Genomic DNA, 19,206 nt, shown 5'->3' on the forward strand with positions numbered 1-19,206 from the left:
CCCTAGGTATAAATAGCAGTGTAGATGGCGAGGCACAGCTTAGGTGAGTAGAGTGCCCTACACACCTGAACCTTAGGGTATAAACCCTACATGGCTCTCTCTGCCCAGCAGTGCTTCCCCCATCTACAGTGCTACTTTTAGCAGTATAGTGTCTTGCTACTGGAGCCATTCCCACTGCAGCAAAAGGCTTCGGCAGCGGGGTAATTAATTAAGCCTTTGAAAGGCTGCCATTAATCATTGTTCATGGGTTTTCTGCCACCCAAATGGTATTCCTGACCAAAGTTAATAAAGCCAAGCCTTGCCTTGCTGCATACGGACACATGAGGGACACTCAGGGAGAGGCTGAACATACAAGCTGACCCCGTGATAGGGACTTGAAAAGCAAGTCCTAGGGACAGCACAAGGGTGGCTGCTATCTGGACAGCAACTATCACTGACAGGCAGACCAGAGTGGTCAGAAATAGGGGTTGTAAAAGTCACATTCCCCCACTCTAAGCTGGGAACAATTTATTGAGGATATTGATATTCAGCTAAGCGTAAATCTAGATGTTAAGCAAACAGTTTCTTTTGTTTTAATACTACTTTTTAAAATCTTGGCTTTGTTAAAATTTGTTCGTATGGGTAATTTCAGAGGTGTCTCCAAAGAAAATAAAACCCAGGAACCTCTAAGGAGAGGCACTGAAAAGCAGAGTTTCTGGACCATACCATACCGTCTCCTGTGGCCCTCTCTCCTCCACCTGGGTTAAGAGGCCTAGACAAGGCATCCTGTCCCTGTGGACTGAGTTGCTGTTAGGCTGTGGTGAGTGAACACAAGTGGGGAAACGGAGAAGACAAGAGTTGGCCGGGGTGAGAGTCACACTGGATAAAATTCTGTTTTCCACAGTTGCTAAGGAGCCTAAGTTTTCCTGAAGTTCAATAGCCTTATACTCTTAACCACTTGGGCAATTTTGAAAATATTGCTCCGTATCATTACCCAAGTCTTGCTACTGTGAGTATATCTATACTGGATGTGTCATTTCTAGCTCATGCAAATTTATATGTGCTAGCATTGCCCTAGCTAGCTGCAGCAGCACAGGGAAACTGCTGGAAACAATCCCACCCAAGACCCGGGGTACCTAGGTGATGAGCCTGCCTGCTGCCAGTGTCGCCACGGCTACACTGCTATTTTTTAGCTAATTTGATCAAAGCTAGTGTGCATGTCTGCTCGAGCTGGCAATTACACCTCCAGTGTTGACATAACCGTCGGATATAGATTTGAAAGCCGACCACTGCAACAGGAGAGCAAGACTGCCGTTTCTAAAGAAACTTAAGGGCATTAGGTGCCCAACCCACATTTGAAATTTAATGGGATTTGGGATCCCACCCATTAGGAATCTTTGAAAACCCCACCCTAAATTCAAACCTAGCACAAGTAAAATTAGAACTATGAACATGCACAGGGTGTTATGTACATTTGCCTGACATACTAATATTCTAGCGCTTCTCTGTCTAGCAGCTTTTCCACAGAAGGGAGAGATGAAAGACTTGTTGGAATGCTGGTAACTTGCTTTTGTCCTTGGAGGTAACATCTTCAAATATATCCACCTAAATACACTAAATCTATCAATCCTTCAATTCAGGACTCCTGTAGCATATTTTGGCTGTCTACAGGCAACCAGTAGAGCTATGCAATAGAACTATTAATTTACACTAATGACAGAGTGCATTATTAACTTTGTAAAGTAGTAAGTGAAGTGTAAAATGCACTAAAATATACTGAGTTTCTTAAGTGTAGTTTAATTTCATTTATTTCATAGTACAGCTACAAAGGTTCTTTAGGGTATTTAAGAATAATTAAATCTTCATATGAATCTCCTATTGTACTGTCTCTTCCATTAGAGCTGAGCTATGAAGTATGATGAAACCAAGGGTTTTGTGAGAATCAGCAAGGCTGTGGATTAGCAGTGAGAACCTACAAGGCTGTACCGTATACAACAGTATTTTGGTGCATAAACTGATTTTGTCACTAGTTTTCTTCAATATACAACTTTCTTTACAAAAACATTTTATTGTCAAGTTTTTCATTAACTTGCAATTTTGTAACTAAATGTACTGCTTTTCTGTATTCAAACAATTTTAATATAATAAGACAAAATAACACATGGAAGCCATAAATGTTCTTACTGCAGTATTTGACTCCCTAACTATTTTACACAGAATGATTTTTCAGAGGATGATCACCAGCCAGCCTCAGGTGTTTGCAAGCAACTAATGGGCACCACCTCTCACCATTGCAGTTAAAACAGAACTACTTAAACATTAACACACCGTAAACTGAGAAAACTTAATTAAAAAAAAAAGTCTGCTTCTTTGAACTCAGAAGGCTTCTTCAAGTGCAAGTCTTGTTAAATTCCTCTTTGGAAAGCCTTAACAATTTTTAATAATGATTTTGTCTGCTATGATAAGCAGACATTGAATCACAGACACATCACGTGATAGGGGGCTGCCGCAACTGAAGTGATTTTAAAAAGTGGCTTGTGGAGTATTTTAAAAAAAGCTTGCATGGAAGGTATTTAAATTTAAGTGTTTATCACTCCTTGAGCCACAGTAAAAATTAAAAAGGAAAAGGACAAATGAAGTTATTGCAAAAGTGAGGTATAAAATAGTAGTAAAACACCCAATTGTTTTTCTGTGCGCCCCTATCTTTGAAAGTCACTTTTATACACTGACCAGATGCAGTTTCTGTCAGTAGAAAATCTTTAATATGGAAGTTGATATCAAGAGAAGTATTAGTTATTCAGACACTGAACTAGATGCACTAGCTATATTTTCCTGGAAAGGAATTACTTTTAAATCTTGCAGGAGCTCAATCTGAGTATCCAGTCTTTTCCGGGTTTCCAGAAGCTCCTGAAGTTTTTCCTCTGTTCCTATAATAAGGAAAAAAAATATATTTTTTTTCACAGTAAAGAACATAAATATATGCACATTCAAATTAGTAAAGCCACAGATATCACTCTATTGCTAGAGTAAGAGTTGTGACTTCACATTAAACCCCCATACCTTTCTCAACTAAAATTTTTTAGGCTAACTACTACTATGCTTGGTCTCTACTAAAAGGTGAAATTTTACTTCATTTGAGCAAAATTAGCTTAAGCACTGGAGTTCTAGAAGGGGGGGGGAAGAATACTTTGTGCATATGTTCCATCAGAAATTATTCTGTCCTATCTGAAATTATAGTAACATACCGAGAGACTTAAATCAAGCCAGGTTTAAAAATATTGTGTTTTTTAGGTTTTGAACATTTCAAGTTGCTAACACTGTACATGAGAATAATTGTTCTATTTTCAGGATCCATTTGTTAGGGACTCAACTGCTGAGGTCATACATGCAATCTTTAAATATGTTAAATGCTTAAAACAGCTTCCTTTAAAACTTGGATTGTTTTGTAGATCTGAGGTTTTAAAAAACTGACAGGTTTGAAGAAAGTCAGTTCAGTAACTTTGAATGTTTGAAGTTAGCAAATATATCTGTACCACACAGTACAACTGACACCTCTATTGTATAAAGGCCAATGCATCATTTAAAAATACACTTTTTTCAAAGGCACATGTACAAGGTGAAAAGTACAATTGCAAATTCAACTTTTAAAATGTCTGGAATTTAACTTCATTTTTCACGTGACACTGCTGTCATGTTATCTTTTGCATTTACATTTCCTTGACTTTAAAAGGGAAGCAAATAGAGCAATTAAATCACAGTGCACTCAGATTCATATTGATCTTTATTGGTAATAAATGAGTCAAGACTGCATTGTCTTTCATGCATGTAAGGAAATTGTTAAAGAATGAGTCTCTAATGGAAGTGCCCTGCATTAATAATGAACAGAAAAGATCTTATGGAACATGCAAAGTGCCATGGTTAAGTGTTCACAACCTTAAAGTTACTGACCAGATTTTGTTCAGAACTTAAATTGATTCCCCCCACCCCATCAATGAGATCTACAAAAAGATAAACTTGAAGTTCCTAGCTTCAACCAAGTCACTTATGTCACACACAATAATTTCAATTTTAAGAGAGAGGTAGAGTGTTTTCTTATGCTTTCATACCTCAAAAATGGGGAAGTTATTTAGCTCAATTGGGGGAAAAATGCTTACAGCAGCTGGTTTTGAATGACTGTGTCTGACCAATTAGTTATGGGTAAAGATACCTGGTTAATTTAAAAGTCCTAAACACTTTTTTTTTTAAAGGCACAACATTTGTATTTATATTCAGTGGTAGCCTAATATATATGACACTTGCAGTTTCCATTTACCTCAGTGGGATTTATAGATACTCAGCCCTTCTGCAAATCAGGCCATCAGATTATTTAAGAGCGACTTGGCTGCTGCCCTAGGTCCCAGCTATGACTGAAAAATACTCCTTTTTGTGCAGTCAGATTTAGCTTGTATATTCTCATGACTTCCATGCTGTTTCAGAATGCCATACAGTCAACACTGAAGGAAGAGCGGGGAAAGGGCCAAATTTTCAGAGCAGCCTTCATTTGGATGCACATGCTCCAGCTCTAATTTCCAAAGCATCTATCATCTTGTTATCAAAGCACACTGGTATCCATGCTCAGAAAAGTTTTCAGGTAGGCATTTGCAAAGTTGTGCATGCACAGAGACTGAGCAGAGACTTCTTTGAAAAATTTGGCCCAAAATACACAATAGTGTATTCTCCCTTCTCCTTGATATGCTGTTTTCAAAACTGGTTGTTCCTGTAAACGCATTAACAAATACAGAGCAGAAGGGGAACATAGTTCTTCCAATACACTTCAGCCACCTTCTCAACTATCTTCCTCTTAATTTCCCCCATTTTCATTCCTTTCCCTCTGCTTTTTAGATATCTTTCAAAGCATCTTATTGTTAGCACGACTTCTAAATAAGTACCATTTAAAGTGGGTGGAGCTCCCTGAATTACCTATTACAATCAGGGAAGGAGAAGGGCCTGTTTAAACTGTCAGCCTGAAAGACATGACTTCCGTCTAAAACGATTGGCTGAGTGGGGGCCTTGGAGACATATAGGAGGAGAAACAATGCATTGGGAAATCCTGTGATATCAGGCAGAGGCAGGGTCCACTGATCAAGAAGTCATATGAGGTTCTTGATACTCAAATAGTTAAAACCATAGAAAACCCTCTTGTCCTGCTTCAAATCAGACAGACAAACCTGTGCAATATTATGTTTCTAAGGATAGTGATGCCAATGATTTCACCTGGGTGTTTATACAGCATTAAGAAAGCTTTGATTTTAAACTGATACTATACCATAATCATCATAGGAATAACCTTAATTCTAATAACTATTTCTTTGGGGGAGGGTTACTTTATATAGTAGCATATATATTTACATACCTGAATGAACATTTGTAAGTATATTTTCAAACAGGCTACAGTCAAAAAGTGATATTACTGTTTCCTCGTATTCTAGGGGTTGAAAAAAAAGTTGATTTACTGTTTCATGTTAACACAGAACTTAAAAATTGCACAATGGTAACTACCAATCTGTAAACTTCACCAGTTGTTTTAGTTATGAGGCTTTTAAGATCAGAAAGCTAGAATGCTGGGAAAAATACTAATCTCCCTTCTGCTATTTTATACCAAGGAAGAAGTGTCAATTTCACAATTTTGCTTCCCTAATTTTCTATGGAAAATAAGATATAAATGGGATTCTCATTACATTTAACCTACAGTCTGCACCCCATTTAAATAGGAGCTGTTTGTCTGGTAACCAAGTTCATGTAATGTATTTAATAAGTTTTAAAATCTAGTTTATTGCAATACCTCTGGGACCATGTGCCAGATGATAGAAGTGGCTGGATGCCAATTTAATTGCTATTTGCAAATCACATGACATGAAAGTGCCCAGTCGAAGAGGCTAAAAAATTGTTTACATTTCTAAATGCAGGAAGTGACTTTGTAGCATCCTTAAATAGTGTTTATTAACATAATATATTTAAATTAAGCTTTAGTGCCAGGTTTTCCATCAGTAAAACACAGATAATGCTTACACACCTCACATGGATGTTCAGAGGATTACTTACTTCATGTTTATAAGGTGCTGTGAGATTCTAAAAATGTGAATAAGTATTTTTTTTATTACTTCTGGCAACTTTTGCTATGCAAAAACTTCTCTTATGAGGGAGATTTAGTTAATTGGGTTATTTCTCTTTCCTTAACGGTGTCGACTACATTAATATTGTTCATTCCCAAAGGATATATCAGTAGACTATTTTGAAAACTGAGAAGGCTAATCCCACAGAGTGAAATTTGAAATTCTCTCTAATGTTGCTTTGTCCATAAGATTATTAAGGTGAGTTGACTGCTTCAAGAGCAGTGTTTTGTACAAGTACTGTAGCTATATCAGAACCTCCAATATATTTTAAATTAATGTTAATCTAAATAATCTATTACAAGACTTAATGCATTCATATGCAATTTTTTTCATATACTGTAACTATCTTTAACAGAGATTGCTCATCCCTCTGTGATGAAATAAAACACAACCCCAGTCCAGATAAAATCTTCACAACCCTTCAAACACCCTTTTCTTAAAATGCTTGGTACAGCTTGCAGTGTCCCTGGGATCTGGCAGACTAAGCTATGTGTGTATCTTGGGGGAAAGAGCTTGTTTAACAAATTCCAGACTTGAGGCGCTTTCACAGAGAACGACTTGTTGGCAGCTCCTTGCCCCCATGCCACTAACACCCTACTGAAGTAGTATAGCAGAGGAAGCTAACCAAACCGTTTAGGGCTCTAAAACGGTGAACATGATCCCGAGTTAAAGGTACCAAGAATTAAATAAAAAGAACAGGAGGACTTGTGGCACCTTCGAGACTAACAAATTTATTAGAGCATAAGCTTTCGTGGGCTACAGGCCACTTCATCACATGCATAGACTGGAACATATAGTAAGAAGAGATTTTATATATATATATATATATATACACACACAGAGAAGGTGGAAGTTCCCATACAAACTGTAAGAGGCTAATTAATTAAGAAGAATTAAATGGCTTAGCTCAGCATCTGTCCAAAGCACAGTTCCTATGTGTTCACAGTACCTGTTTCTGAAGTGTTGTCATCCATCAGTTTTTCCTTTGCAAGGTGAAGTGTGTCTAGCATTTCTTTAAATATACCATCCAGAAGTCCAGCCTGCTTGCACTTCCTAAGAAAGTCTATTCTTGCTGTTAAAATATAGAACACACACTTTTACTGAAATTGTGTCTCAGCACAGTTACTGTAGTTCATTGTATCTCAAAGCCCTCTACCCTAATTGTAGCAGCTCCTATTCGCCCTCTCCTGGATGCAACTGAACATGGCTAAACTAATGGCTATTCAAGCAGATTCTCTTGCTGTTCTAATTCTACCTCCTCAACCCTTTCAGACGAGGCACGAAAGGGTCAAAAGCCAATAGGCGCAGTGCCAGGAATAAAACCCTCTCAATTCCAGGCAGGCAAAGTGTGTCACCACAATCCTTCATTAGATTCATATTCCTCCATGCATCTCTCAGTCTGGTAAATCAGATAGCTTTTACTACATCCTCTCTCAGTGCTGCTGCATGGCTTGATCAGGAAGGGGGAGAAACAGTTCTAATAAGGAACACTTTGAACAGGATTTGGCTGAAGAGTAGCATCCATTCTTGAACATGGATCTTCCAAATGACACAGCAATTAACTTGCCTTATTGCCGGTCCACTTTATATGGCAACTTTGTGGCTGTTGGAAAACTAGGAAAATATATGTACCCATTTTTTAACTAGTCTGTCTCAGGACTGTCATTAATTATGCTAAAATAAATGGGCTGTTTGAAAGGAGGGACATGTGTACACTTTGTATCAAAGTGTGAACGCCCTTTGTTTTGAAAAAAAGATAAATTGTCTTTATTTGAAGGGTTTGAGTAAAGATCTCAGGAGAACGTATAACAAATCCCATTATTAAAGCATGGGTCCTCAATTAAAAGAGCTGCTGAGCACGCATGGGCAACTTTGGGGAACACACCAAAACCAAAAAATTACTATTCGCTCTGTGTTTGTTTCTTTCGCAGGACATTTTCATGAAAGCAGGCTGTTTTTACAGGATTAGTTGCGCCTGCAGTTTTTTTTCCCCACTTCATGATCTTAAGTTTTGACATCAGTTACTTATTGTGAAGAGGATTATGAGGATGCAGGTCTAAGGATTAAGACTTCAGGTGAAGAATAAATTACAGGAGCAAGTGTCAGAGTTAAAAAACTAATTTATATATAATTTTGTTATTGGTGGGAGAGTGAGAGAATGAAAGTACAGTTCTGCTTATGCCAGATATCCTATAATGTACAAATAAAATGTTCCAGCATTTTCTATGAGGGTCTTTTGCTCGTTGAAGTACAGTTGTAGCTGTAACACAGAGTAGTATAATTTTTTAAAAAAATACATGGTAATGTATTTCAAGCACACTGAATTTAGCCACCATATACAGCAGGTAAATGCCACTTTTGCCTCTTTAATACAAACTCTCTCATTATTTGGAAGAGTAATCCCAATGGGTAATTACAACAATGCTTTTTGTGCAGTATAAGACATTGGAAAGGAATGCTATCTACTAAGCAGGCTGCTCGACAACTTGCTTTACTATAAAAAAATGCAATTACAACAGCTAAATCTAAATAAAACACACACATTACAATGCATTTTATAATAACTGCATGGTGGCCTAAAACATTTGAGGGGCTGGTTACCAACCAGCAGTAACTGGAAACATCTTTGAATTGTTTTTGTACTGAAATGGGCTTGACATCTTCTCACCTGTACTCTTAACTGGCTACTGGCCTCGTCTCCTCATCTTGCTAGCCACAACTAAGGAGATGTTCATAAATTAGGTAACACATTTTGGTGACTTTCAAGACCCCCCTACCCCTTTGTAACACTCTAACAAATGGAGAATTAAGCATCTAACATCCCCCCCCCCATGTGTTATATAACTTATGAACAGCCCCTACAATGGTTACCTCAACTTCTGGCCCCACTAACCCATGTCACACCAGCCTTCTCAATAACTCTGCCGCCTATTCCTCCTTGCCCTTTGAAGGAGGCTAATGTTAATTTTCCAGCTAAGAGTAATTTTCCTTTTTAAATGTAATCTCATTTCACAGCTGGAGGGACGGGAGGGGGCAGAAGCTGAGTCATCCATGTTTGCTGTGGGCCTATGGCTGAGGAGTTCTGAGACCAGCAGCCATTCAGGGTCAAGGGATTATATAACCACTGGGGAATAATTGACTCTTCTTGGATATATTAATGGCCCTCAGCCAAAGCAGTGGGATTTGCTTCCTGCACAATTATTTTGCAATCACGCAGCTGTTCTGCAAATCGGAACCCCGCTCCCTTGCCAGCGTGCAGAGAATTGGCTAACTGAGGAAAAAAAGGAAACGTATAGTTGTGAGTCAGCTGCTAGGTGGTGACCTGACCTCAGACTGGCCATTTCAGTACAATTTATTATCGCATCGTCATTATAATATTAATTATTTGTCAAACCTTTGTGTTTGTTATGTTTTTTCCTTAAAAGTCGTAAACTATTTTCTGCTGCTGTCTCTTCCGTGCTCTGTTGAAAACAAAACGAAACACTGTACCATTTATGCCAGTAGGGACATTTACTGCTTAGAGGAAAGAAAAAACGATTTCTACATTTACTAAGGCTATATCTACACTACCGGCCTTGCAGTGGCGCAGCTGCACTGCTGTAAGGTCGCCTCTGTAGCTGCTCTACGCCGGCGGGCGAGCACGTGCCCAAAACCACCCCCAACAAGCAGCGGCAGCCATGCTGGCAGGAGCACATCCACACCGGCACTTTTGTTGGTGAAACTTACGTTGGTCAGAGGTGGTTTTTTTTTTTTCCACACCCCTGGCCGACAAAAGGTTTGCCAACAAAAGTGCTAGTGTACACAAAGCCTGAGAGAGAAAAACAGCCAGTATTAAAATGGTTATACCCAGTTTTTCCAAAAGTCATTTATTCTGTTTTTTACAGTTAATTAAAAAGTAAACAACTAAAGAAGGACAACAAAAATAATCTGACTAAAAAAAAAAACCCTCTAAATTGAACACCGTCCTTTTCTATTTTTAGTGTTCTGTTCTCTGTGAATAACCAAAATAAACCCATACCGATAGGATCTGTAAGTGAATTTATAACGTGCAGTGCTGGTATAATAGAGGTACCATTCTAACATTTAATCCACAAATCCATAGAAGTGGATAAGGTGTTAGAAAGGCATGAAGGTGTTGGAAAAAAATTTACACTTTGGACTATTCCAGATGATGGAGGTGTTTCTGGTTAGTCCTGTGACAAGTTAGTTACGCTGAATTAACTAAATGCATATGGAGCCCTTCTGCGCCTTATCTCCTGTCTGCATTCATTTCTGAAGTACTGTAACACGGGGGAACTGCGGAAGCAGCACTGCATGCATACTGGGCCAAATTCATCCCTGGAGTAATTCCACTGTTTCGTAGCCCAGCGTCCCCTACATTTCTGAGTGGCTGGACTGCTGCCCTCCTCTGTGCAGCTCATGGCGGTGGATAAAAGTCTTGGTGCGGCGTGCATTGGCCACGGCCCCTCCATTCCTGCTTGCCGCCATATTGTCTGCCTCCACGGCAGTTTGTGGATGGTGCTTCTATTGCTCCTGCCTATTTTCTTCTTTCCAGGGTTCTGTTTGGTTATTTTTAGGGCAGTGGTGAGCACTGTTCTCCCTCTCTAGCCTTTCCCTGCGCCCTGGGCCTGTTCACAGGTGGGTGACATAACCCACTCTGAGCCTCCTCTGTGGTACCTCCCTGCTGGCTCCTTTGCTCCTCTCAGGCATGGTAAAGCAGCCTAAAAAGCACCAAATAAAATCTAAATTATGCTCCATCTGTGAGGCAGCCTTCCTGGGCTTGGCCAATGATGAGTTGTACCCAGCCTTCTGTTCCTAAGTCCGTCAGGTCCCCGGGTTATGAGTCAGACAGGTATGCAGGGTACCCCATGCACCGGAGCAGCTGAAATGCCAGTGTGGGAAAAATGGAGCAGGAATCTCTGGGCAGAGCAGTGAGAGGCTCTAAAGACAAGGAGGACCCCAGCCAGCCAATTCAGGGGTGAGTCCCAAGGGGTCCCTGAAAACCAGAGAGGAGATTTGTGGGGCCACAAATTCTGCCCCCCCCTGCCCACAATTCTTAAAGTGGGTCCTGAGTGCCCAAGGAAAAGAAGCAGAGCTCATAAACAGCCATCCTCTTTCCTAATTCAACTTGTAGGGCTCTGGCATTATATCCTCTCCTCCCCTCCTTAGGGGAATCAGACCCATTGTGGGAGGACTCAAAGAGAGCTCTCTTGAGAGGGCTTCAGCCCCTTAGGAAGGCTAGCCACAAAAGGATCAGCAAAAGCCTCAAAGAGCTCATATGCTCTCAAAGTGTGCAAAAAAAGTTAAGAAATCAAAGAAAGGAAAAGAGAGGAAGAAAAAGCACAAAAGATCCAGGAGTTACAAACCCTGACTCATCTTCCTCCTTCGCTGAGGATGGTGAATTGTTGGACTCTGACACCAAATGGGACCAGGGAAAGCAAAGATTCCCGCCCCATCCCCCCGCAAAATTTGAGCCCATATGCAGCAAAGTTGTCTCCATTATTCAGATTCAACCCAAACAGACTCCCACAAGTAAGCCTCAGAATACATTTCTCCCCTCAAAATCATTCCTGGAGCTGCAATTCCCCTACACTGCTCCTTTGAGGAAGTGATCAGGGAAGAATGGGATAAGCCCAATGAGGGCATTCACATTAACAAAAATGACCTTGGGTTCTGTAGGATTCAGGAACCAAAGACCCTATTCAGAAATACCAAAGGTTGACGCCTCTGTAGCATCCCAAGTAAGAGATATGGTTACCTCCTCAGAAGGGGAGTCTGATCGTAAGAACCCCACAGATAGAAAGATGGAGGCCACTGTCAAAAAAAGTCTTTGAGGCCTCCTCAGCCCCCTCAAGGCTTCCCTACCAGCCACCTGCCTTGCAAAGACATCTCTTTCCTGGTTGGAAGATCTCAGGACCTTTAAGGGTAGAAATCACCCTGACTTTGGCTCTATTTTAAAGAGTTTTCCCAGCAACAGCATTTGTAGATGACGCCTCTATGGATGCAGTGAGATTCTCAGCCAGAGCCATGCTCGGTAACCAGTTGCCACCTATGGCTCTGACCCTGGAAGGTGGATACCCGCTCAAAGCCACATTTCTATGGCCTGCCAAGTTTACAGACTTCCTTCTTTTTTGGGAAAAGCTAGATGAAGTAGTGGCAGACAGCATAGCAAAATCCAAACAGTCTCTCCTGATGCCACATAATGGCTTCAGGAGAGAGTACAGACTGGCCCTCAGACAGAGGTGCTCCTTTTAGCCTTCATCCTCAAAGAAATACCAACAAAGGGAAAGCAGATTCTCCAAAGGTAAGCCACAGAACCGAGGTTTGAGGTGAAAGTTCAGAAGGAATCCCACCCCTCCCAAAGCTGCTTTATGGTAAAAACTGCATAGGCCTCTGCCCAGAGCTGAAACTAGGGGGTAGAATTTCCCATTTCCTGGAGGAATGGGTTGTATCAATCACAGACAAGTGAGTTAGGGATACACCCTCGAGCTATGGGCTCTACCTCATCTCTTCCCCATCCAGTCCCCCAACTCCAACAACCCTGGAAAGCACAGTCTGATCCAGAATGAGATATCTCATCTTTTAGATATGGGCATGATAGAGAGCATCCCCTCAGAAGAAAGATTCTCAGGGTTCTATTATTCCATCTTCATTGTTCGACAGCGCACAGGGGCAATCCAAGCCATTCTCAACCTCCAAAGGCTCAACAAGTGGATGAAGAAAATGAAGTTTTGGATGGAGACCCTGGCCTCTACTGTGTCATCCCTGTTCCAGAGAGATCTTCTGACTTCAGTGGATCTGGTGGATGCATACCTCCATATTCTTATCAGACTGTGCCACCACAGATTTCTAAGGTTTGCTTACGGCAGGTAGCATTATCAATACTGGCCATTCCCGTTCGGCCTGTCCTCGACCCCCAGGGTCCTTACAAAGATGGTGGTGGCAATTGTAGTCAGACTCAAGTCACAGAGTGTCTACGCGTATCCTCTCCTCGACCACATCTTTAGCAAAGCTCCATCCCTGGCAACAGAGCCACATCCCTGATGCTGAATCCCCTGCAAGTACTCGGCTTTGTTATCAATGTCAAGAAAAGCTCCTTGACTCTGTCCACCAAAATAAGTCACCTGGGAACGTACATAGAGATTTTAATAACAAAGATCTACCCACCACTAGAAACAGTGCTTTCCACATTGTTCTGGAGCTGCAAGAGGCCCACCAGAGCACTGGGTCTTCAACTGTGAGGCCTCCTAGTGTCATGCACAGAGGTCACTACATGGGAACAATCACACAGCAGGCACCTTCACAGCTTCATCTTAAAGGTGTGCGCCCATTCCCCAGAACACTGGAAGGATCAAGTAAAGATCCTGACGCTGGTGCTCAGCTCCTGAAAATCGTGGTCAGCCCAGGGCAATGTCCGCAAAGGTATGCCCATACCCCTTCCAGATCTTCTGGTCCTCACAGCTGACACCAGCCTGGAGTGCTGGGAAGCACACCTTGGAACCCAAACAGCTCAAGGCATCTGGAGCCTGGAGGAAAGAATAAACCTGGTGGATCTAAGAGTAGTAGTAGACTACACAAGAAGATCAGACTCCCTATTCATATCTTCCCATCCGAAATGGGAAGAGCTTCCAAGTCCGCCATTGCTAGATGGATTATGCTATGCATTTTGGAGGCTAAAAAGGCATCAGGAATCTTGGCCCCCCTGAAGTCAATAGGAGTTCTGATGTGGACTTTAATGGAGCCAGAATATCACCTTGAGAGTCTAAATAAACTGGAGTTAGAAGTCTGCTTCACAAGAGGTACAAAAAACGCAGGCATGTTTTGGCCTATGGCCTTCATGAGAGTCCAGAAGCAGTCTTAAGTCCAAGACTGTGAGAGAACCTTCATGCTAAGACTTAAAATCTGCACATTGGAAGGGATCAGGGCACACTTCATGAGATTTCTGCGTGGGCAGAAAGAGAAAATACATCCACACTGGCTATTTGCAAGGCAGCCACCTGCTCAACAGCTACTACCTTTATCAAGCCCTATCAGCTGGCCATCCTGACATCTGCAGAGGCTTTCTTTGGCAGGAAGGTTCTGCCAGCAGTGGCCCAGAAATTTAATCCTTTCCGCAAATCTGATGAACGAGGAGGGATACCTTTCTTTCCTTTCTTCTTTCTGACCTTTTCTAGAACCCTCCTGACATCTGTTCACTGCTTGCTGCTTCTCAGACATCCAGAATTGTGGGCTGAAGAGCGGAAAATGTCTTATTGATCCTTCCATTTCTGCGAGCAGTGTCTTTCACAATTCTACCCACCCTGAATGGCTTATGAGCCAAAAGATCAGATGCTGAGTGGGACAGCTTTGGAATAACTCATTTGCCAGCAAGTATGAGCAGAGGGAGTGTGAGCAAAGCACATGGTTCCAAAACTTTGATCTGTCTCTGTTAGCTACAGAGGAAGGGAGCAGCCCAGGCATCCAGAATTGTGGGAGACTTGCTAGCAGAAGGCAAATTATGGGTAAGGAATTTTCCAGTTTAAGTGGATTTACGGACAGAGATTAATTTGTCCCAGTAGGCTTATCTACCAATCAAAGTAGTACTTGGAAAGCTGTGGATTCTCCCTCTTTTGGTCTGCCTTTAATCTCAAGATCTTGGGGGTTGTAGCAACTATTCGTCTGCTGAGGAAAGCTTGATATGGCTTCCTCTGGAAACTGTTAGTAACTCTCCTCCTGTCTGCTAGAGGGGATGTCACCGTGCACAGAGCATCCTGCTCTCTAGACGGCCGCCTGCTGCTCTTCGGCTGACAGCCAGAAGAGGGAGCTATGACTTTGTCCTGAACGCTGGTGATCTGTGTGGCAGCTGCAGTGCAGCCAATGAGAGTCCTGTGCCAGCACCGGATTCTTCATGTTTAGCATGTATCAAGACATGAGTCTGCACGGCCTGTCCCTTTAAATATCTTCACAACCTTCAGCGCCACTCGGGGTGCTGGGCGCTCCCTTTAGCCTTTTTTTTTTTACCCATAGTCCATCTATAGGTATATTGGTAGTGCACTCAGGTGGAATCTTGGCCCCCCTGAAGTCAATAGGAGTTCTGATGTGGACTTTAATGGAGCCAGAATATCACCTTGAGAGTCTAAATAAACTGGAGTTAGAAGTCTGCTTCACAAGAGGTACAAAAAACGCAGGCATGTTTTGGCCTATGGCCTTCATGAGAGTCCAGAAGCAGTCTTAAGTCCAAGACTGTGAGAGAACCTTCATGCTAAGACTTAAAATCTGCACATATAGTTGTAGTTTCTCAAATGAAGCAGTGCTAGTTGAAATCAATGTGACTTATTACAAATAAAGAGATGTAACTGCGCCCGATGCTGCCATGGTGGTAATGCACTATTCGGCCACGCAAGACCTCTGTGTTTAAGGAAAAATCACTTTTCCCCTATGCCTCAGAATCCTAGTGCTCTGGTATGGCCAACTGTCATATCAGCTGATGGTGTGATGGCATCTCGTGTGTTCTCGTGCGTCCTGGTACTTTACAGAAGAAATACAACTCAGGAGAAAAAAAACTTTCTGTATAAGTCAAGATCACAGTCACGGGGCCAAAATCACCCTTGGTTTAAGTGGCCATGATTCCAGTGCAGTTGCACCAGATGACACTGGGAGCCTGTGAATGTGAAATGTATTGCTTCAATGGAATGATAAGACTGAAGTAAGGAATGAGAAGCCGCTGCATAGGAAATGCGGCTGCTCCTGTGCACAAAGCACAAGTCGTTGCCTGACTTCTCATTTTTGGAATATGCTAACACAATCCCTTGCAGAAGTCTAGCTAAACTTGTAACAGCACAAAGTGGATTCCTCCATGTCTTTAGACACAGTGGTGGTTTGGGTTTCAAATAAAACTACTTGGATTCAAATTACCCTTTTTTCCGTGAAGGTGGAAGATTTCATTCCATGCCTGTTCCTCTTATTGTCTGCATCTAGAAATTAAGAGACAATTCTGTAATAATGTAAAATTCTTAGACAAAAGATAGGTCATTTCACCCTTAATTTTGGGATCTCTATTTCTGAGGACTATAAAGGCAGACACTTTGGATAATAGTCACAGTATATTTTAGCTTCCCTGACTTTCTGACATTTCAGCTGGATATACATTATTTCCATGAAATCTAAAATATTGCCTAATCACTAGAGCTGCCTTAAAAGACATGTAAATCATTGTACATTTCCTCTAGGATTTCCTTCCTCCTAATTTGATTATAAAGTAAACGTCAGTCTTTTAACTCTGCATTGCAGAGTGAATTACCCCTCCCAAGCTAGGGTTTACAGAAGGAAGTAAAAGGTTTATTTAAAAAAAAAAAAAAGAAACTTCAAATAAGAGTCATTATAAATAGTTCAGAAAGCAGTGTTAATCTACAAATGAACCCATGTTTATTTTAATACAACTCATGACTAGAACTACTTTGTGCATGTAAATTTACTCTGAGATATTTAGCATATACCAGCTCATATACAGTGGTCTTTCAAACTTTAACCAAGCAACCTCCTGAAAAACTCAGGAAAAAAATCCTATACAGAAACCATTTTACTTGTGTGTCAGATTTTTGTTTTTGTTTGTTTGTAAAGTGTTTAATAACGTTTATATAAAAACAGGATCTTTGGTCTAGAAAGTTCACCTGCTCCCACTTTGTATTTGCTGCCAAAATGCGTCAGACTTTCTTAGATATCATGCTCGCTCCCATGGAAGTGATTCCACCATCGAAAACAGAGAATAGTGATTTCTGGCAAGGAATAAGCAGCAAGAACAGGTGAAGTACTGAGAAACAAAGATCCTGTTTTCATGTAAATGTCCCTAGTAACTAAAAAAAGCAAAACAAACAAACCCACGAACTGGAAAGAGAAATGAAAAAGAGGCTATACAGTCCCTCTTTATTTTTAGAATCAATTGCCTCCTGTGTGGTGAAATGTGTGAAGGTATTACTGGTATACACCATTCTTTTGGGAGGAACTAATCAGTCCATTCTTGATACAGTAGGGCCAAATCTTCAAACTTGAGAGCCTAAAGTTAGGTGACCAAATTATTATTTTATATTATATATATATTATATTATTAAGTGACCAAATTTTCATTGGTGCTGAGCACCCACAGCTTCCATTGACTCAAAAGGAGTTGTGGGCACTCAGAACTGTTTTTAAAAATAATTGTATCATTTATTTCATTTATTTAGGCACTTAACTTTAGTCACCCAAGTTTGAAAATGTTCTTTCATGCAGGTAAAGTACTGTTCACTAAGAGTGCTCCACTGTCTAAGAGTGCCTCATTGACCGGTAGCCATACCATCTTGTGGTATGATCCCATCAGATCTCACAAATTAAGCAAGGTTAGTACTTGTTGAATATTCATTTGGGTTTAGAACGCAATATAAAAGCACCCATGGCATCAATTAAAAACACATTTCATAAAACCAAATGTACACAAATCAGCGGAGACACCCCCAACTAAAAAACAAAAGCACTTCCCCTTTCCCAGAAACATGACTCACTGCATTCTCCAAATGAAAATAGATAGACTTTCAGCATTCTTTGCAGGTCAATTGCTCCAAACCATCTAAGACCAATGTGAAGGAAGAAATATGTTTCAAAGACTCCCTCATGGACAACACTCCACCTCCGTCCCCTTTTAAATTGAGGGCCTCCAGCTTAAGCACCTCTGCTGATATCAGTTGCAGCAGTATTGCATTGGGAAAGAGGCTGTTCTCAGGCAAACAAATGATACAATTGCACTTTTTTGACCCGAGCGGCTAGTAAAATTTTGGTGCCCTGAGGATGTTCCCATTGGAAATAGAAATTGATGGAGTTTGGTATTGTCTTTGATGCAATCTTGTTTAACTGCAAGGAATGTACAAAATCCTTCTCTAAATGCAGGAGGAACCAAGAAAAAAAAAAAAGGAGCAGTTCCTTAGGGTTGGTCTACACTCTATTAAGTTAACTTGACCTGAGTCATCTTGCATCAACCTGTTTGTGCATGTGTCTACACTCAAATTTGTGTCCTACCAACATAAGTGCCCCCTTACGGGGATGCAGTAACACCATCTCCACAAACAGCATTGAGTCATGGTTGACCTACTGTGGTCAATGCAGTGCAAGTGTAGACACCACGTAACCTATGTCCACCTTAACAGCCCTCCAGCAGCTGTCCCACAATGCCTGACACTGACCACTCTGGTCATAGTTGTGAACTCCACTCTCCAGGGCTCACGGAGACCAGAAGTCACTACCCCCTTTAAGACCCTACGTATTTTTTAAATGACTTTTCTTTATTGCCCAGCTTGGTGAGCACACCTTGCAGCTCTTCTTTGTTGTGTGCAGCTGCTCAACTGACCGCGCCGGCTACATGCTCCACATGTGCTTCTGCCTGGAGTAGACAGGAGGTATTGGCTCTCTTGGGCCCATGGGAAGACGAGGCTGTGCAGCCACAGCAATGGAGCAATTGTAAAATATAGACCTCTATGAGCAGATTGCGCGGGGGATGCTGGTGAAGGGGTACGACAGGGCTCAGCAGCAGTGCTGGGTGAAAGGGAAGGATCTGTGGCAGGCATACCAGAAGGCCAGGGAGGCCAACAGTAAATCTGGTGCTGAGCTGCCTTTTTAACGAGTTGTATGCCATATTTGGCAGAGACACCCCCACCCCAGAGCACTTTGGATACCTCCAAGGAGCCCCAGACACAGACCCCTGCTGTGTTTCCCCAGCAAGGAGGATGGCGGACATGCAACCTGGGGGTCCAGCTATGCCACAAGAGAGGATCTTTCTGAGGCTCCACTGCAGTCTTGTCAATCCCAGCAGCTGAGCCCGATGTCGGGGAAGGAACCTCAGGTAAGTATGTGAACGCGTGTCCCAATCCAATGTTTAAATGGGCAGATGCTACCGGACCCCAGCGTAGCAGGACACAGGTATTGACTTTTCAGTAATTTACTTACACTAGAAGAGGTAGCAGTACAACAAACAAGGTAGAGTTGTTATGTGCTTTTCCTTCCCCTGCAGACTTAGTGGGGGGAGGGCGGGAGCATATACAGAGCAGTTTGTGTGTGTACACAGGGATGT

General features: G+C 41.6%; 1 protein-coding gene across 1 annotated transcript in view; it reads right to left on the minus strand.

Moving 5' to 3' along the window:
• Positions 1 to 1,756: 1,756 nt before the first annotated feature.
• Positions 1,757 to 19,206, minus strand: part of SETDB2 (SET domain bifurcated histone lysine methyltransferase 2) — a 97,162-nt gene continuing 79,712 nt past the window's right edge. The window contains exons 22-26 of the mRNA XM_075126976.1: positions 16,026 to 16,084; positions 9,526 to 9,592; positions 7,081 to 7,203; positions 5,372 to 5,443; positions 1,757 to 2,906 (exon numbers count right to left, since the gene is read on the minus strand). Of these exons, the coding sequence (XP_074983077.1) occupies positions 2,773 to 2,906; positions 5,372 to 5,443; positions 7,081 to 7,203; positions 9,526 to 9,592; positions 16,026 to 16,084 (455 nt within the window). The 3' untranslated portion in view covers positions 1,757 to 2,772. The remainder of the gene's footprint in view (positions 2,907 to 5,371; positions 5,444 to 7,080; positions 7,204 to 9,525; positions 9,593 to 16,025; positions 16,085 to 19,206) is intronic.

The sequence above is a fragment of the Caretta caretta genome, chromosome 1 (assembly GCF_965140235.1).
Source record: "Caretta caretta isolate rCarCar2 chromosome 1, rCarCar1.hap1, whole genome shotgun sequence".
Classification (NCBI taxonomy): domain Eukaryota; kingdom Metazoa; phylum Chordata; order Testudines; family Cheloniidae; genus Caretta; species Caretta caretta.